Below are 17408 nucleotides of genomic sequence, written 5' to 3'. Positions count from 1 at the left end.
AACATGCTAGCTTGATTATTCACATATAATACAAATATAAATATAAATATATATAAAATCCCATCATGTGATATTACCACACCGTTGTACAGGTTTACAGTAAATGAAGTTTGCGATGTTGGGTTCTGACCGTTGGAGCAGGGCATTGACCATCCTCTCGAAGGCATCGTCACAACGCAGGATGGGACTGGAGACGCCCCAATGCACCGAACCTTGATACTCCTTCAGCCCAAAATACAGCAGGTCCTTCGGTGAGAGCGCCCCCTGCTGACACACACACACACACAGTATACACCTTACAACAGGCTTCATTTTCAAAATCATGTGCTTAAAGCTAACACTGTTGATGGATTTTCTACAACAGCTGCTCTGACAGTAGCACAGCTGCAAATCACAGGTTCATATCAATGCACTCGTCCTAATATGTTATCATTTCTATAGCAACAGCTCATTCACAGGGACGTGTAGAAGACATTTAAACAGATTTAAAAACGTGTGTAATCGCCAGTGCGGTGACGTTTTCTACGAGGAGATTTATGGAAGGAGTCTCCAGTGTTAGAGCTTTGTAACAGTCAGATGTGAAGCTGAAAATACATGCTCTTCCTGCTATTTTACAAAACAGATATTTAAAGTAATTTAGTTTAGTATGTAATTAATTATATACTTAAGATTTGGGCGGGTATGTATAGAAATGCGAATGAAAGGGGAACTTGTGTAAGATGGAGGTTCCGCTGAGCTACTCACCGGGCCGTGGTTGCCGGGCCAGTGCACTTCGTTGTGGATGCTGATGCGTGAGTGGCATGACTGTAGTGTGAACGGGAAGGACGTGACCTGAAGAAGCAGCAGATTCTCAGCATCTAAAACCTCCTGCGAGTTCACCACACGATCAGCCAATCCCTGAAGATCACCGTGCGAGACGGAGCCAGACATCTCACTGGGAGGAGGAAGAGCGGATAAACATCATCAATATGCTAGCTGTTGCCATGCTGGCTTGGCTATGTCAATAATAATAATAATAATAATAATAATAATAATAATAATAATAATAATAGCAAGAATGTTTTAAATATTTTTGTTTATTACTGTGGAAGAATTTATTAATGAGGATACTAAATATATAAAATATGATAAAATTCCATTGATATAAACAGTGGTACCTGGTCAGGTCGACGTGCGAGTTGTCGTGGATGAGGACGAAGAGTGTGTATGGGTTCTGCTTCACTTTCCTCATGAACGCCTCCATTTTGGTGTGTACCTCATTGTCCAGACGTACTACATATTTATCTGCCTTCTGTTGGGCTGAGGAGGTGTCTTCCATGCCCAGATCCACCAGCACGCCTGTAACACACACACACACACACACACACACACAACACACCACACACACACGTTCATGTTGGCAAGTTTCACTATCAAAATTAAATTAGTTTAAAACAGTGGCCTTCTCGCTGGTGAGTGTCCCCAGACCCGATCGATTGAGAAAGTTTTCTGAGGTAAGCTTTATTCCTAACTTTCTCTGAACTAACTTTCTCAGGTAAGTTCTCTCGGGTAATATTTCTCAGGTAAGTTCTCTCATGTAATATTTCTCAGGTAAGTTCTCTCATGTAATATTTCTCAGGTAAGTTCTCTCAGGTAATATTTCTCAGGTAAGTTCTCTCATGTAATATTTCTCAGGTAAGTTCTCTCATGTAATATTTCTCAGGTAAGTTCTCTCATGTAATATTTCTCAGGTAAGTTCTCTCGGGTAATATTTCTCAGGTAAGTTCTCTCGGGTAATATTTCTCAGGTAAGTTCTCTCATGTAATATTTCTCAGGTAAGTTCTCTCATGTAATATTTCTCAGGTAAGTTCTCTCGGGTAATATTTCTCAGGTAAGTTCTCTCATGTAATATTTCTCAGGTAAGTTCTCTCATGTAATATTTCTCAGGTAAGTTCTCTCAGGTAATATTTCTCAGGTAAGTTCTCTCATGTAATATTTCTCAGGTAAGTTCTCTCATGTAATATTTCTCAGGTAAGTTCTCTCATGTAATATTTCTCAGGTAAGTTCTCTCGGGTAATATTTCTCAGGTAAGTTCTCTCATGTAATATTTCTCAGGTAAGTTCTCTCATGTAATATTTCTCAGGTAAGTTCTCTCGGGTAATATTTCTCAGGTAAGTTCTCTCATGTAATATTTCTCAGGTAAGTTCTCTCATGTAATATTTCTCAGGTAAGTTCTCTCATGTAATATTTCTCAGGTAAGTTCTCTCGGGTAATATTTCTCAGGTAAGTTCTCTCGGGTAATATTTCTCAGGTAAGTTCTCTCATGTAATATTTCTCAGGTAAGTTCTCTCGGGTAATATTTCTCAGGTAAGTTCTCTCAGGTAATATTTCTCAGGTAAGTTCTCTCATGTAATATTTCTCAGGTAAGTTCTCTCGGGTAATATTTCTCAGGTAAGTTCTCTCGGGTAATATTTCTCAGGTAAGTTCTCTCATGTAATATTTCTCAGGTAAGTTCTCTCATGTAATATTTCTCAGGTAAGTTCTCTCGGGTAATATTTCTCAGGTAAGTTCTCTCATGTAATATTTCTCAGGTAAGTTCTCTCATGTAATATTTCTCAGGTAAGTTCTCTCAGGTAATATTTCTCAGGTAAGTTCTCTCATGTAATATTTCTCAGGTAAGTTCTCTCATGTAATATTTCTCAGGTAAGTTCTCTCATGTAATATTTCTCAGGTAAGTTCTCTCGGGTAATATTTCTCAGGTAAGTTCTCTCATGTAATATTTCTCAGGTAAGTTCTCTCATGTAATATTTCTCAGGTAAGTTCTCTCGGGTAATATTTCTCAGGTAAGTTCTCTCATGTAATATTTCTCAGGTAAGTTCTCTCATGTAATATTTCTCAGGTAAGTTCTCTCATGTAATATTTCTCAGGTAAGTTCTCTCGGGTAATATTTCTCAGGTAAGTTCTCTCATGTAATATTTCTCAGGTAAGTTCTCTCAGGTAATATTTCTCAGGTAAGTTCTCTCATGTAATATTTCTCAGGTAAGTTCTCTCATGTAATATTTCTCAGGTAAGTTCTCTCATGTAATATTTCTCAGGTAAGTTCTCTCATGTAATATTTCTCAGGTAAGTTCTCTCGGGTAATATTTCTCAGGTAAGTTCTCTCGGGTAATATTTCTCAGGTAAGTTCTCTCGGGTAATATTTCTCAGGTAAATTCTCTCATGTAATATTTCTCAGGTAAGTTCTCTCGGGTAATATTTCTCAGGTAAGTTCTCTCATATAATATTTCTCAGGTAAGTTCTCTCATGTAATATTTCTCAGGTAAGTTTTCTCAGGTAAGTTCTCTCATGTAATATTTCTCAGGTAAGTTCTCTCGGGTAATATTTCTCAGGTAAGTTCTCTCGTAATATTTCTCAGGTAAGTTCTCTCGGGTAATATTTCTCAGGTAAGTTCTCTCGGGTAATATTTCTCAGGTAAGTTCTCTCGGGTAATATTTCTCAGGTAAGTTCAGTCAGGTAAATTCTCTTCAGGAAAATTGTCTCAGGTAAACAAGTAATGTCTTTCAGATAGGGTCACTCAGTTAAGTCCTCTCAGGTAATATTTCTCTGGTAAATTCTCTTCAGGAATGTTTTCTCAGGTAGCCAGTATTTCAGGTAGCTTCTCTAAATTAAGTTCTCTCAGCTATTTCTAACAGATCATTTTTCCAGGTAAGTTCTCTCATGTAATGTCTTTTAGGTAGGGTTTCTGATGTAGGCACATTTTCAGGTGATTCCTTTCAGGTGAGTTACTTGAGGCAACCTATCTCAAGTAAGATCTCTCAGGTTCCCTGGTAATTTCCCTACATGTGAGAGCTAATCTTAGCTAACCTTTCTCAGGCAAGTTTTCAGGACATTTCTTCCAGGAAAATCCTTTTGGGGAAATTCTCTCAGTTACGTTCTCTGAGGTAAGTTTATCTTATTTAGTTTTTCTTTGCAACGTTCTCTCAGGTAACAAAGTAATAGACCTCAGGTACGTTTTCTCAGTTGTGTACAGCAGGTAAAACCTCAGAGGTAAGTCTCCTTGGTCTCTTAGGTAGGTTTCAGGTTCTCTACCCTGTCCTCTTGTAATTCTTCTCAAGTAGGTTCTCAGAGGAAGCTTTTCTCAAGCAACTTCTTAGGTAGGTTCTCTTAAGTAACTTTTCTCAGGTAAGTTCTTCCTGTTACCTTTTTCATGTAAATCCTAATGCATATTCCCTCAGGTACGATCTTGAGCCTCACCTGACTGGCGGATGCGTCTGGCTGTCTGATGAAGGAGGACGTTTGATGGAGGCACCAGCACCAGGAAGTCGACCTTGCAGAATCGACCGAGGTCGAGGCTCTGGCTGTTGGAGTCTGCGATGCCACACACCAGAGAGAGGAGACTCCGAGCCACGGTCAGTTGAGGGGGATAAATCTGAAACACCTCGCTCAGAGGCTCTGAAACACACCGGGACATAGGAGCTTACAATAACGTGTGACTTGACAAATTCAAAAGCGTTGAAATAGCTCTGAATTGTAGCTACCTAAACAGTCAGAACTATAAAGAAAAAACAGACTGAAGAAGAAAGAAATGTCGTCTAACCTGTCCCTGTGTCAACTTTACTGTCTGCTTCTTCCTGTGAGTGAACGGAGTCACTGAGCTCAGCCTGCTGCTTCCTCCTCCGCTGATACCGCACCAACTCCTTCTCCAGATTATCACCTACACAAACACACACACACACACACACACACACACACACACACACCTCATTATGACATAATGACTCAGCCGTCAGCTTTACAGTAGCATAACACACGCTCAAACATTCTGAAAATTAAAAATTGATTTGATAAACAATTTGTTAAACATAATATATGTTTAACAAATTAATATTTGTTTTAACAAACATAATATTTTATGGATAAAGTGCATTTCTAAGTTTTTTTACTAAGCGATATATTGATGGAAGAAGCGACAGGAAGCTTGTTAGTGTCTAAGACTCATGCGCTGTTGTGAAGTCGTTTAAAAAGCACGATGAAACAATAAATTGATGTAAAATAACGATAATGAATCTTTATTGGTCACATACACATTACAGCGAAATTCTTTTCTTTGCATATCCCAGCATGTTAGGAAGTTGGGGTTAGAGCACAGGGTCAGCCATGATATAGCACCCCTGGAGCAGAGAGGGTTGAGGGCCTTGCTCAAGGGTCAGGGGTTCAAGCCCCAACACTGTCAAGCTGCCACTGTGGGGGCTTGAACCCCTGACCTTCTGATCAGCAAACCAGAGCCTTAACCACCAAGCCACCACTGCACCCTGCTGAGCCACCAAACCACCACCGCCCCTGCCAAGCCACCACTACATTGGTGCCTAAAATGTTTGATTAAAAAAGTTTCAACCCTGACCTAGCAAGGTGTGTAAACTGTGAACTGACAGGTAATTTCCCTCTGGTGAGATTCCAAGTAACTATTTCCAGCAGGTAAGATCTCTGAAGCAAACTGATCTCTTTTATGCTTCTCAGGTAATTTCCCTCTTATGTAAATTCTTTTAGGCAGTATGTATTTAAAAGGTACACTGACCTAACGATGTGCTGTTGAAGTGTGAAGCCAGGACAGAAACCTTCCCCGTGATGAGCTCGTAGCTGATCTCCTTTAAAAACTCGCTGGTGGTGAGCATTCCCTCGGCCAGCGCCCTCGACTGGTGTTTACCTGACACACACACACACACGAGCATGTGAGCATGAGACTTACACACAGAAGTGTGTGTTAGATTGTGATGACGAGCTGCCTCCTGCTCACCCAGCACCATGACGCAGAACTCGGAGGTTCCAGCGGTGGCTGAGGTGTGGATGATCAGGACGTAGTTGGGCAGCCGTTGCGTTTGTTGCTGTTGCAGGGGCGCGTTTTCGCTGAGTAAGCGCAGCGTCTCGGCAATTCCCTCACCCAGAGAGCTCTGAGCGAGTAGAACCTGAACACTTCCACCCGACACACTCGCCTCGACTCGCGCCAGCCACGGCAGCTGCGCGGAGGTGATGGGGGGGATGGCAGCGCCACACGCTGCGGCCTTCAGCACGATCTGCTCAAACTCCTCACGCATCGGGATCTGCTCCGAACCTGCGATCATCACAACCACATTCACCATCAAGATGAGCGTAATTAAGCACAGGCATGTTCTCCTACAATAATCAAGATCTATAACCAGATTTCTTTAATTTCAGTTACCACCCTGAAGTGTTTCATTCCTCATATATCACAGCAACTTCCCAACAATTCCAATGATTTAAAATGTAAAAACATAATTTTTATTATGATGTGTTACCGAGGCGTGCGAGGTACTGCAGTGTGAGCAGGATGAGTGTTTCGGCGGTCGGGATTTGGCTCGGCGACACTCCCAGCGTCACTAGGCTCTTCTCACTCAGCTGGCTGTAATTATAGCAGCTGGCCAGTAGGGGGCTCACCACCACGTCACACACGTTCCCGAAGAAGTACGGCAGAGCGCCTTGACCTGCAGAGAGAGGAAGATACGGCCTGAGAGTGATCACACACACGTTTGTCTTACTATCCTCGTGAGGACCTGCCATTGGGATAATTATTAATGCAGCTAATTAATGCTAAGCTACATGGTGTGTGTGTGTTTGGAAGAGAGTGGGGGTGGGGAAAGTCTTACCGATGAGTATGATGGGTCGAACCCCGCAGGTGTTCAGCAGGTTATCAGGGACGATCACGGTTTCTCCCGCTGTGATTGGCTGAGGCTGTATGACAGCGGACGCTGACAGAGACGCCTGATTGGTCAGGGAGAGCAGCGGACCTGGGACTGGAGTGCAACACAAAAATCCCTCATGTCGTCCAGTATAATAACAATGAATCATTTACTCAAAAACGTTCACCATCGAGCGAAACCGAATCTTGCGTAGAGGAATGAAAATGGCGATGAAGATCACATGTCCGTAAACTCACCCGTACCGCCGGGCAGTGGGCGAATCGCCGGCACCGGAACCGCAGTGGCAGGAATGGGCATCACCGGAGGAGGGTGCCAACTACGGTGACGCTTCTTTGGAGGCCCTGACGCCATGGCAGAGGATGCTGGGAAAATGAGTTCAAAATGAACACCAATATTTGTACACTGAAATAAAACAAATCTTACATTACGGCCTTATTAGTGATGTATCATCGGCGTCAATTAATTACTGGGCAGGTATTAAATGTGTGGAAGCCTGTTCACGCCAGTTAAAGACAAGGTTATATAATTTACTTAATACAGATAAGATATCCTGTAGGTGAAATTGGAAATAATTGGAAAGTTTACTGTATAAACGCTTACAGAGATTCGAAAGCATTTAAACCAAAGCTTTGAAAAGGTTCTCATTTTTATTCATATGCTAAATAAAACTTGAAGACCATTTTCATATTTTCTAGCTTTTAAAAAAAAAATTATTAATTTTTTTAGAAATTTGTTTACATTATTATTGTACTATTTATGATTATTATAATAATTTTCTGCAAAATTAACAGCCTTGGGATACAAAATAAGACGGGCTGACGGGTCTCACCTGGACTGTCCCCTTGTTTGATTGGCCGGTAGCCATGTGTGGGTGTGGCCAGTGGGTTTGTATGGCTGGGGCTTAGCAGAGTGGGCCGGCTTTCCACGCTTAAACCATTCGTCAGGCCGTTAACACGGAGAGCGGTGGGTACTGTACACATACACACACACACACACACACACACACACACACACACATACACACACACATATTGATTTCCAATACCTAATGCATTGTTAATGAACTTTTCCAGTATTTTTACATCTTTCATGTCCTACACTAAAAAAACAATGTGTGTGTGTGTGTGTGTGTGTGTGTGTGTGTGCACATGGACTTGTATTACCTATAGGTAAAGGTTTAGTGGTGTGTGTCAAGGTGCTCAGAGGTTTTAGGAAGCTGCATTCGCGCGTGACTTCTGGAGTCCCGAAAATTCCCGGAGACGAACTGGAATGTCCTCGTGCTGGAGGGGAATCTGTAACACACACACACACGCACACACACGCACACACACACAGACACACACACACACACACACACCCCTCGTTATTTCACAGATATTGGTCCAGAAGTGTGTTTTTTTTTTTTTTTAAACTGCTGTAGGATATGAGAAAAAGTACAGTATTACATCTCAACGCGTGTACGCACACACACACACTCACACACACACACACACACACACACAAACAGACACACACACACACCTGAGAGGGAGAAGGAGGAGGGACTGTGGCTGTTGTTTCCTCCGTTCTCTTTGCTGCTCAGTGAGGAGGATGAGCTGGGTTTGGATGAAGACACGCTGGAGAACTGCCTCGTCTTACAGTCTGAAAAAAAAAGAAATACAGAGAAATAATTCAGGAATAAAACAAAATACATCAGAAATAATTCCTAATATTTTCCTCAGTAAGGTAGAGTTTAATCGTACAGGAAGGTAAAAGCTTCAGTGTGTCTCACAAAAGAAGAATAAAAAATAGATATTTATTACATAAAGGTGTTGGTTACAGTTCCATCATTACAGAATATTTCATTCACTTATTAAATAAAGACATCGATCTAAATAATAAAATTAACACATAAATGAATAAATGTAACAAATAAATAAAACAAAGAAGACTGATGAGGTAAGCCCACGTGATAAATCTATAAAATAAAATAATAAAAAGGTTAATCTAACGATGATGAATAAAGACGCAAAAAAATAACAAAGTTGTTTTCATCAAGTTTACTTATTTATCTTATTAAAATGTTTATATAAAGGAGCTGGAGGAATGAATGAATGAATTGATTGATAACTTCATTGTATAAGGAAAAGGACGAACAGCTGGTTATCATAAAGCTTGCTTAATAACATCTAAAAGAAAAAGATTCGTTGAGGTAAGGGGAATGACTGAATGAATTAATTATTAAATGATACGGAAGAATTACTTACATAAAGGAAATGAGTGAATGAATCAATTTAATAAAGAAAGAGAGGAATGTCAAGTTGTTTTCTCTAAAGTCACCTTGTTCAAGGTGTGAATGAATGAATGAATAAATGAGTGAATGAATGAATGAACAGATGACTTCATTCATTTAAAAACAGCATGATGTTTTCACTGAATCCACTTAAATAACATATTAAACAAACATGATCAGTGTGTATGAATGAACAGATGAATGAATGAACAAATGAATGAACAGATTAATAAACGAACAGATGAATGAATGAATAAATGAATGAATAGATTAATAAAAGAACAGATGAATGAATGAATAAATGAATGAATAGATTAATAAATGAATGAATGGATTAATGAATGAATGAATAGATTAATAAATGAATGAATGGATTAATGAATGAATGAATAGATGAATGAATGAATGAATAGATTAATGAATGAAAGAATGAATAGATTAATGAATGAATGAATAGATGAATGAATGAATGGATTAATGAATGAATGAATGGATTAATGAATGAATGAATAGATGAATGAATGAATTAATTAATGAATAGATGAATGAATAGATTAATAAATGAATGAATAGATTAATGAATGAATGAATGAATAGATTAATGAATGAATGAATGAATGAATAGATGAATGAATGAATGAATGAATAGATGAATGAATGAATGAATAGATGAATGAATGGATGAATAGATTAATGAATAGATGAATGAATGAATGGATTAATGAATAGATGAATGAATAGATGAATGGATGAATGAATAGATTAATGAATGAATGAATTGATTAATGAATGAATGAATGGATTAATGAATGAATATATGAATGAATGAATGAATAGATGAATGAATAGATGAATGGATGAATGAATAGATTAATGAATGAATGAATGGATTAATGAATGAATGAATGGATTAATGAATGAATGAATTAATGAATAGATGAATGAATAGATTAATAAATGAATGAATTGATTAATGAATGAATAGATTAATGAATGAATGAATGAATAGATTAATGAATGAATGAATGAATGAATGAATGAATAGATGAATGAATGAATGGATTAATTAATAGATGAATGAATAGATTAATGAATGAATGAATGAATAGATGAATGAATGAATGAATAGATGAATGAATGAATGAATGAATGAATAGATGAATGAATGAATGAATGAATAGATGAATGAATGAATGAATGAATATATGAATGAATGAATGAATGAATAGATGAATGAATGTATGAATAGATTAATGAATAGATGAATGAATGAATGGATTAATGAATAGATGAATGAATAGATGAATGGATGAATGAATAGATTAATGAATGAATGAATAGATTAATGAATGAATGAATTGATTAATGAATGAATGAATTAATGAATGAATATATGAATGAATGAATGAATAGATGAATGAATGAATGAATAGATGAATGAATAGATTAATAAATGAATGAATTGATTAATGAATGAATGAATGAATATATGAATGAATGAATAGATGAATGAATAGATTAATAAATGAATGAATTGATTAATGAATGAATGAATGAATATATGAATGAATGAATGGATTAATGAATAGATGAATGAATAGATTAATGAATGAATGAATGAATGAATGAATAGATGAATGAATGGATGAATAGATTAATGAATAGATGAATGAATGAATGGATTAATGAACAGATGAATGAATAGATGAATGGATGAATGAATAGATTAATGAATGTATGGATAGATTAATAAATGAATGAATAGATTAATGAATGAATGAATGAATAGATGAATAAATGAATGGATTAATGAATAGATGAATGAATAGATTAATGAATGAATGAATGAATGAATGAATGAATAGATGAACGAATGGATGAATAGATTAATGAATAGATGAATGAATGAATGGATTAATGAACAGATGAATGAATAGATGAATGGATGAATGAATAGGTTAATGAATGAATGAATAGATTAATGAATGAATGAATAGATTAATGAAAGAATGAATGAATAGATGAATAAATGAGTGAATGAATGACTAGATTAATGAATGAATGAATAGGTTAATGAATGAATAAATGAATGAATAGATGAATGAATGAATGAATGTATTAGTGAATGAATTAATGGATTAATAAATGAATGAATAGATTAATGAATTAATGAATGGATTAATGAATATATGAATGAATGAAAAGATTAATGAATGAATGAATAGATTAATGAATGAATAGATTAATGAATGAATGAATAGATGAATGAATGAATAGATTAATGAATGAATTAATAGATTAATGAATGAATGAATGAATAGATGAATGAATGAATGATGAATGAATGTATAGATTAATGAATGAATGAATGAATAGATGAATAAATGAATGAATAGATGAATGAATGAATGAATGAATTAATTAATTAATTAATGGATTAATGAGTGAATGAATAGATTAATGAATGAATGAAAGGATTAATGAATGAATGAATGGATTAATTAATGAATTAATAGATTAATGAATGAATGGACAGATTAATTAATTAATTTAATAACAGAACATGGTTTAAATAAATTGAATACTTGTGAATGAATGAATGAATGAATGAATGAATGAATGAATGAATGAAAGAGGGAACACTCTACCTTTCCAGCAGATGAGTGTGCCTTTACACAGCGCCCCCTGCGGGTTCTTCACCAGGTGGTACTTTAAGTGCTTCTGCTTTTTCGGCTGCGTGCTCAGCTTCAAGTTGATGTGGTTGGAAAATTCGGTGAAGTAACGGAAACCTTTCTCACCGCAGCCCACACAGCTTCCCGAAAACCCTGCACACACACACACACACACACACACACACACACACACACGTACGTACACACACAGAGACACACACACGTACGTACACACACACACACACACACACATGGGAAATGTTAGTCATAGTTAGTAGCAGACACATAACAGGGTTGTGTGTGTGTGTGTGTGTGTGTGTGTGTGTGTGTGTGTGTGTGTGTGTGTGTGTGTGTGTGTATGTGATGTTTCTTCATTCTGGATCCTCACTGAATTTGTGGTTATGTTGTATTTTCAGACAGGTCTAACGGGGAATTTCTGGAACCCACAATATTTCATTTCACACTTTAATTAATTAGTAAACTTCTTTTAATGTTTATTAAAAATTGAAGTTAAGCTTAAAGCATTAAATGTTCGGTTATTTTTGCTAATAAAAGGCATCACCTTGGTCCAGGTGTGTCGTTTGGAAATTTTTCGTCTCGATTTTTATTCGCTGAGAAAACTTCATTACATCATATAATATTTCAGCACTACAGTAATTATTTAATTATCATGTTATTTGTAATCAGATGTTGTTTTTTTCCGGAACTCCTACAGAGACCCAAACACTAGCTTTACATGAAGGAAAATCAATACTGAGTCCTCGATGTTTTTATTATTTTTACTATATATGTTTTTTATGTACCACATCTTGTAAATAACACACTGAATACGGAACGAAAATCTGTAGTGTCTGGCTATTTTCTGACGACTTCGTATTGTTGCTCATTATCATAGTATGTAATAGTAATGTAATACCATGTAGTTATGTGTTTGAGGTCCATTTACTGCCAGCTAGATTAGCACGTAGCTAGATTAGCATGTAGCTAGATTAGCACGTAGCTAGATTAGCACGTAGCTTCTCACTGTCATTCAACTCGTCCTTTAAATCCAAAATGGCTCCCACCTAAAAGTGCGTTCTTCCCGTTCTCGTCCGGCAGGAAGCGCTTGTCCACGGCACACACCAGGATGTGCTCAGGAATGCTGGGAGATTTGGCGCCCACCAGCTCAAACCCGGCAGGGATGTCGATGGGCTCCGTCGCCATGGAAACCAGACGGAGGTCCTTCCCCGCCTGACAGAATCCTGGAAAACAAAACCGGATGTTATTTTTTAGAGCTGATGTTCTGTAACTCTTAATTCTTAATTAATGAATTAATTCTTTCTTCATTAATTGTGTTTATTAAATTGAATAAATGACTGAATGGTTTATTAATTTATTAAATGATCGATCTAACCATTTAATGGATTTATGCTGTATATTTTACGTATTAAAGTTATTTCTAACTGATTTTTTTTAAGCAGTTTGTTTGGTACCGTCCATGGTGCAGCAGCCGTCAGGGGGCGGGGCCTGCAGGTAGGGAAGTGGAGGGCTGCTGCTGTCTGATTCGTCCTCGTCGTCCATTTCGTCAAGGCCACTGGACGACTGGCAGTTTATCAGGACGTGACCACCTGCATCGGACCTGAGGCTCAAGTCCATTTTGGATTTAATTTCTGGAGGGAAAAGGGGTGTGGGGTGTGGGTCACATGACAGGTCACATGACAGTCATGTTGAAACAGCTATATAATGTAGCCATACGATGCCAGAATTCCTCAAGGGCTCATTTTCTTTCGTTTTATTCAAGTAAGCTGTAAAAAGTCACAGTCATCCCTGCTGCTTGTTCTCACCATCCAGGTTGGGGGTGTACTGATCCGGCTCCAGGTACAGCTGTGTGAAAATGGGCTGAGGATCTCCGGTGCTCGAGCGCAACGAGGCCTCGATGGAGTTGTGCAACGCTTCCTCGAAGCGAGACGACTTCAGCTGTCCTGCGTATGAGTTCCCCATGATCTGAAAACAAAAAATTATTATTAAAACATCAATCTAATCGAATAAACCAGTTCACAAAGTTAACACAGCGGTGTGCGATACGGTATTCACAAAACGACTACATGTTCAAGGATACGCTAACTTTACTGGACGACAATATGGCCGCCTTTTGGAGCTACTCAGAATAAACACGTGGAAGCAATTTAAAAATAAATTAATACACAAAATTTACATTCGAATCTGAAGCTTAGCTATAAACACAAGAAACCGGTTAAATGCTCATCACCGCTGACAACAATATCCACAATAATGAGGTCATTGTGTGGGTTGAATATTATGAGATGCCACCCTTAGTAATACCGATAACACAATTTAATGTGAGACACTAGGGCAGAAATGGCCATTTCATGTGGTCAAAGTCAATAGTTTTCCAATTTTTTTTGGAAAGATTGCATGGATGACACGTCTTCTCTTAAACTGTAATACTACAAATGTTCAAAATCCAACAGCAAATATGTTCAATTCAATGTTTTTGGTTTTGTCCACTTGTGTAACCAGAAACTCAGTTATTCTGACGAAGCTCCGCCCACTTCACATCCACGTCATGTTATATATCCTTGAAAAGCTTGCTACGTCAGTTTATATGCCATTATGACAGGTGCTTTTAGAAACCTTTTTATTAGCCGTGTTAACTACAGTGGAAACACTTTTAACTACAATTTTATTTTCAAAAGCCTGTTTCTTCTTTGTTTACAAAGATTGCCATTTCTAGAGGCATGAAATTCCATACACATTCATTCCTATCAGTATTTAAAAGGCGATCGTAGAAGAATTTCCCAAAATGTTGATTGTCGTTGGATTTACGATAGATTTTATACGAGGCACTATAACAGCGCCCGATATTTTCTGCAGTAAATGACCGGTTTGTTCTGTAAAAGTCTTTCATGAGAATATTTTAATTCTAACAGCATCCGATGGCTACATTTTTAAAATGCGTATAAATGTACATGTATGCAAATTTATTAAGATGAATTCTAATTTGCATAAATCAGTGTGAATGTTTGCGAATACGTTTCCGATACAGAAATTATTCCTTATATCGGTGATGAACTTGTGAAGTTTAATTGTGAAATGTAATCGTTCACCTGGACCTTATCTATCTTTTATAAAAAAAAATTTTTTTAAAGTGGTAGAACGCCACATGTGAGCGCGAGGTTGTGGATTCGGCCTCGACGCTGCAGGCTAAACACAGAGACACAGGATATGAATCACGTGCTTGTCCTTGAGCTCCATCTGGCCGTAAGCTTTAGATGTCAAACATGGAGAGAAAACACGACGGAGATGACCTTGCCGTGGCGCTAACCGCTACAGCTGTGAGGTCAGACTATTTAGCTATGACTTAAAAAGCTGTTTAAAAGATTTGTTGATGCAAAGTGTGCTACAATGACTAGCAGTCAAAAATCATTAGCGTGGTTGGATTTTCCCAAAGGTAATGAGCCCATGCTAGCATAATAGCTTTTTGTGCTTGCTAACAATGTTATCTATAACGATTCCCTTTTCAGAGATACAGTCAGGTCCATAAGTATTTGGACAGCGGCACAATTTTTGTACCGTTGCCCCTGTACTCCACCACAATGGATTTGAATGGAAGCAATGGAGATGTGATTGAAATGTAGTCTTTCCCCTTTAATTCAAGGGGTTTAGCAAAAAATACTGCATTAACCGTTTAATGTAGTCCCTCCGTTTTCACAGTCTCAAAAGTAATTGGACAGACTAACATAATCATAAATATTGGGATTATTTTTAACACTTGGATGCAAATCCTTTGCAGTCAGTGACTTCCTGAAGTCTGGATCTCATGGACACCATCAAATGCTGAGTTTCCTCCCTTTGCCGGGCCTTTACAGCAGCCAGCGTCAGTAGCTGCTTGTTTGTGGATCTTTCTGCCTTCAGTTTTGTTTTCAGGAAATGACTCTGCCATTTAAGAACGTTTTATTATTTTGCTGTAAGAAACTCTTGGGTTGCTTTGGGGTATGTTTTGTATGTTGTGGGTCATTATCCATCCGTACTGTGAAGCACTGTCCTATCAGGTTTGCCTTTGAGTGAATCTGAGCAGAAAGTATCACTCTATACGCTTCAGAATTCATCCTGCTCCTTCTATCAGCACTCACATCATCAATAAACACCAGTGACCCGGTTCCACTGGCAGCCGTACACGCCCATGCCATAACACTTCCTCCACCATGTTTGACAGATGACGTGGGAGGCTTTGGATCCTTCCTTTCCTTCTCCTTTCTCTTCTCTTCCCATCATTCTGGTACAAGTTAATTTTACATCAGAACTGGGCAGGCTTTTTTTTAGAGTCTTTTTTTTCCAAAGTTTCTGCTATCTCTATGATAGTTCAGTTTATTTTTTTTTCAACCTAATGATGACCTCCTTCACATGCATCAACACCTCTTTGGACCGCATATTGAGAGTTCCCATGAACAGCTACCAAATGCAAATTCAGCGCTTGGAATCAACTCGACTTTTTATCTCCTTCATAAAATAACAAGGAAACAGGCCACACATGGCCATGAAGCTGCTCATCGGTCAACTGTCCAATTACTTTTGAGCCTGTGAAAATGGAGGGACTCTGTAAAAAAATGGCTGTAGAGTAATTCCTAAATAGTTAATGCAGTATTTTTTTGTTAAAGCCATTGAGTTAAATCTGAAAGTCTACACTTCAATCACATCTTCATCACATGCGTCATTTCAAATCCATTGTGGTGGTGTACAGAGGCAAAAATTACGAAAAATCACGTCACTGTCCAAATACTTATGGACCCGACTGTAGATTGATAGATAGATAGATAGAGACCGTACCTTTAAGTGTTCTTCTCCAGGTGTGAAGAAACTGGATCACCTTCTCTCCATCACTGGTCAGACAGGACTTGTGCAACTCTCTCACCTGTCCATCATAACAGACGCCTCACACACACACACACCTGTAAAGGTGAAACAATAAAGAACATTAACACCTGTCCATCATCACACACACACACACACACACACACACACACACACACACACACACACACACACACTCTCACTTACAGGTACAACAACATAGAACGTCATCATCTCACACACACCTGTCCATCATAACAGACGCCTCACACACACACACACACACGCACACCCCTTTAAAGGTGAAACAATAAAGAACATTAACACCTGTCCATCATCACACACACACACACACACACTTACAGGTACAACAACATAGAACGTCATCATCTCATACACACCTGTCCATCATCACAGACAGTTCACACATGTGTACAACACAGAACATTAACACCTGTCCATCTTCATTAACACCGCTCACACATACACACCTGTACAGGTAAAACAACACAGTCAGCATATTAACACCTGTCCATCATCATTAACACCAAACACACACACACACACACACACACACACACACACACACACATTGCTGCTTCACTAGGAAGAACCAGGGCAAATAAAGACGTAAAAATCAGATAGTTGTTAGATTTTTTTAAAAACCCAACACACTCCTGACGCATAGATCTCACGATTGATGGGAAAAGGTTTATGAATGAATGATTTATTCGCCAGTGATATGCTCTACTGTTAAAAACAAAAGATATAAAACATCGCCACCAATCATATTCATTTTAATCAGCATCACTTCCTGCGAGTGACTAGCGCCCCCTACTGCCCTACTGTGTGTTCACTTGTCGTTCCAAACAGCACCATGTTCCTGAACATTACTTGGCATTTCCTGCTGGCATTTAA

The 17408-nt window shown here is 38.1% G+C and overlaps 1 protein-coding gene across 11 annotated transcripts in view; it reads right to left on the bottom strand.

The window, feature by feature from the left end:
- The window catches only part of greb1l (GREB1 like retinoic acid receptor coactivator), a 60126-nt gene that overhangs the window by 11359 nt on the left and 31359 nt on the right, over nt 1-17408 (bottom strand). For 8 of the 11 annotated variants that reach the window (XM_017472425.3, XM_017472427.3, XM_017472422.3 and 5 more), the window contains 18 exons: nt 16467-16588; nt 13463-13622; nt 13112-13288; nt 12704-12880; nt 11616-11792; nt 8217-8336; nt 7859-7987; nt 7525-7665; nt 6932-7057; nt 6642-6788; nt 6294-6479; nt 5774-6088; nt 5555-5683; nt 4577-4693; nt 4234-4431; nt 1158-1338; nt 745-934; nt 131-267 (listed from right to left, as the gene is read on the bottom strand). In XM_017472425.3, coding sequence (XP_017327914.1) covers nt 131-267; nt 745-934; nt 1158-1338; nt 4234-4431; nt 4577-4693; nt 5555-5683; nt 5774-6088; nt 6294-6479; nt 6642-6788; nt 6932-7057; nt 7525-7665; nt 7859-7987; nt 8217-8336; nt 11616-11792; nt 12704-12880; nt 13112-13288; nt 13463-13619 — 2804 coding nt within the window. In that variant the 5' untranslated portion in view covers nt 13620-13622; nt 16467-16588. Of the gene's footprint in view, nt 1-130; nt 268-744; nt 935-1157; nt 1339-4233; nt 4432-4576; nt 4694-5554; nt 5684-5773; nt 6089-6293; nt 6480-6641; nt 6789-6931; nt 7058-7524; nt 7666-7858; nt 7988-8216; nt 8337-11615; nt 11793-12703; nt 12881-13111; nt 13289-13462; nt 13623-16466; nt 16589-16891; nt 16982-17408 lie in introns of all 11 variants that reach the window. The other 3 variants (XM_017472423.3, XM_053681744.1, XM_053681745.1) reach the window with 2 other exon arrangements.

The sequence above is a fragment of the Ictalurus punctatus genome, chromosome 7, assembly GCF_001660625.3.
Source record: "Ictalurus punctatus breed USDA103 chromosome 7, Coco_2.0, whole genome shotgun sequence".
NCBI classification, from domain to species: domain Eukaryota; kingdom Metazoa; phylum Chordata; class Actinopteri; order Siluriformes; family Ictaluridae; genus Ictalurus; species Ictalurus punctatus.
The sequence above is the reverse complement of the archived record's forward strand: the minus strand, read 5'-3'. Positions and strand labels throughout refer to the sequence as shown.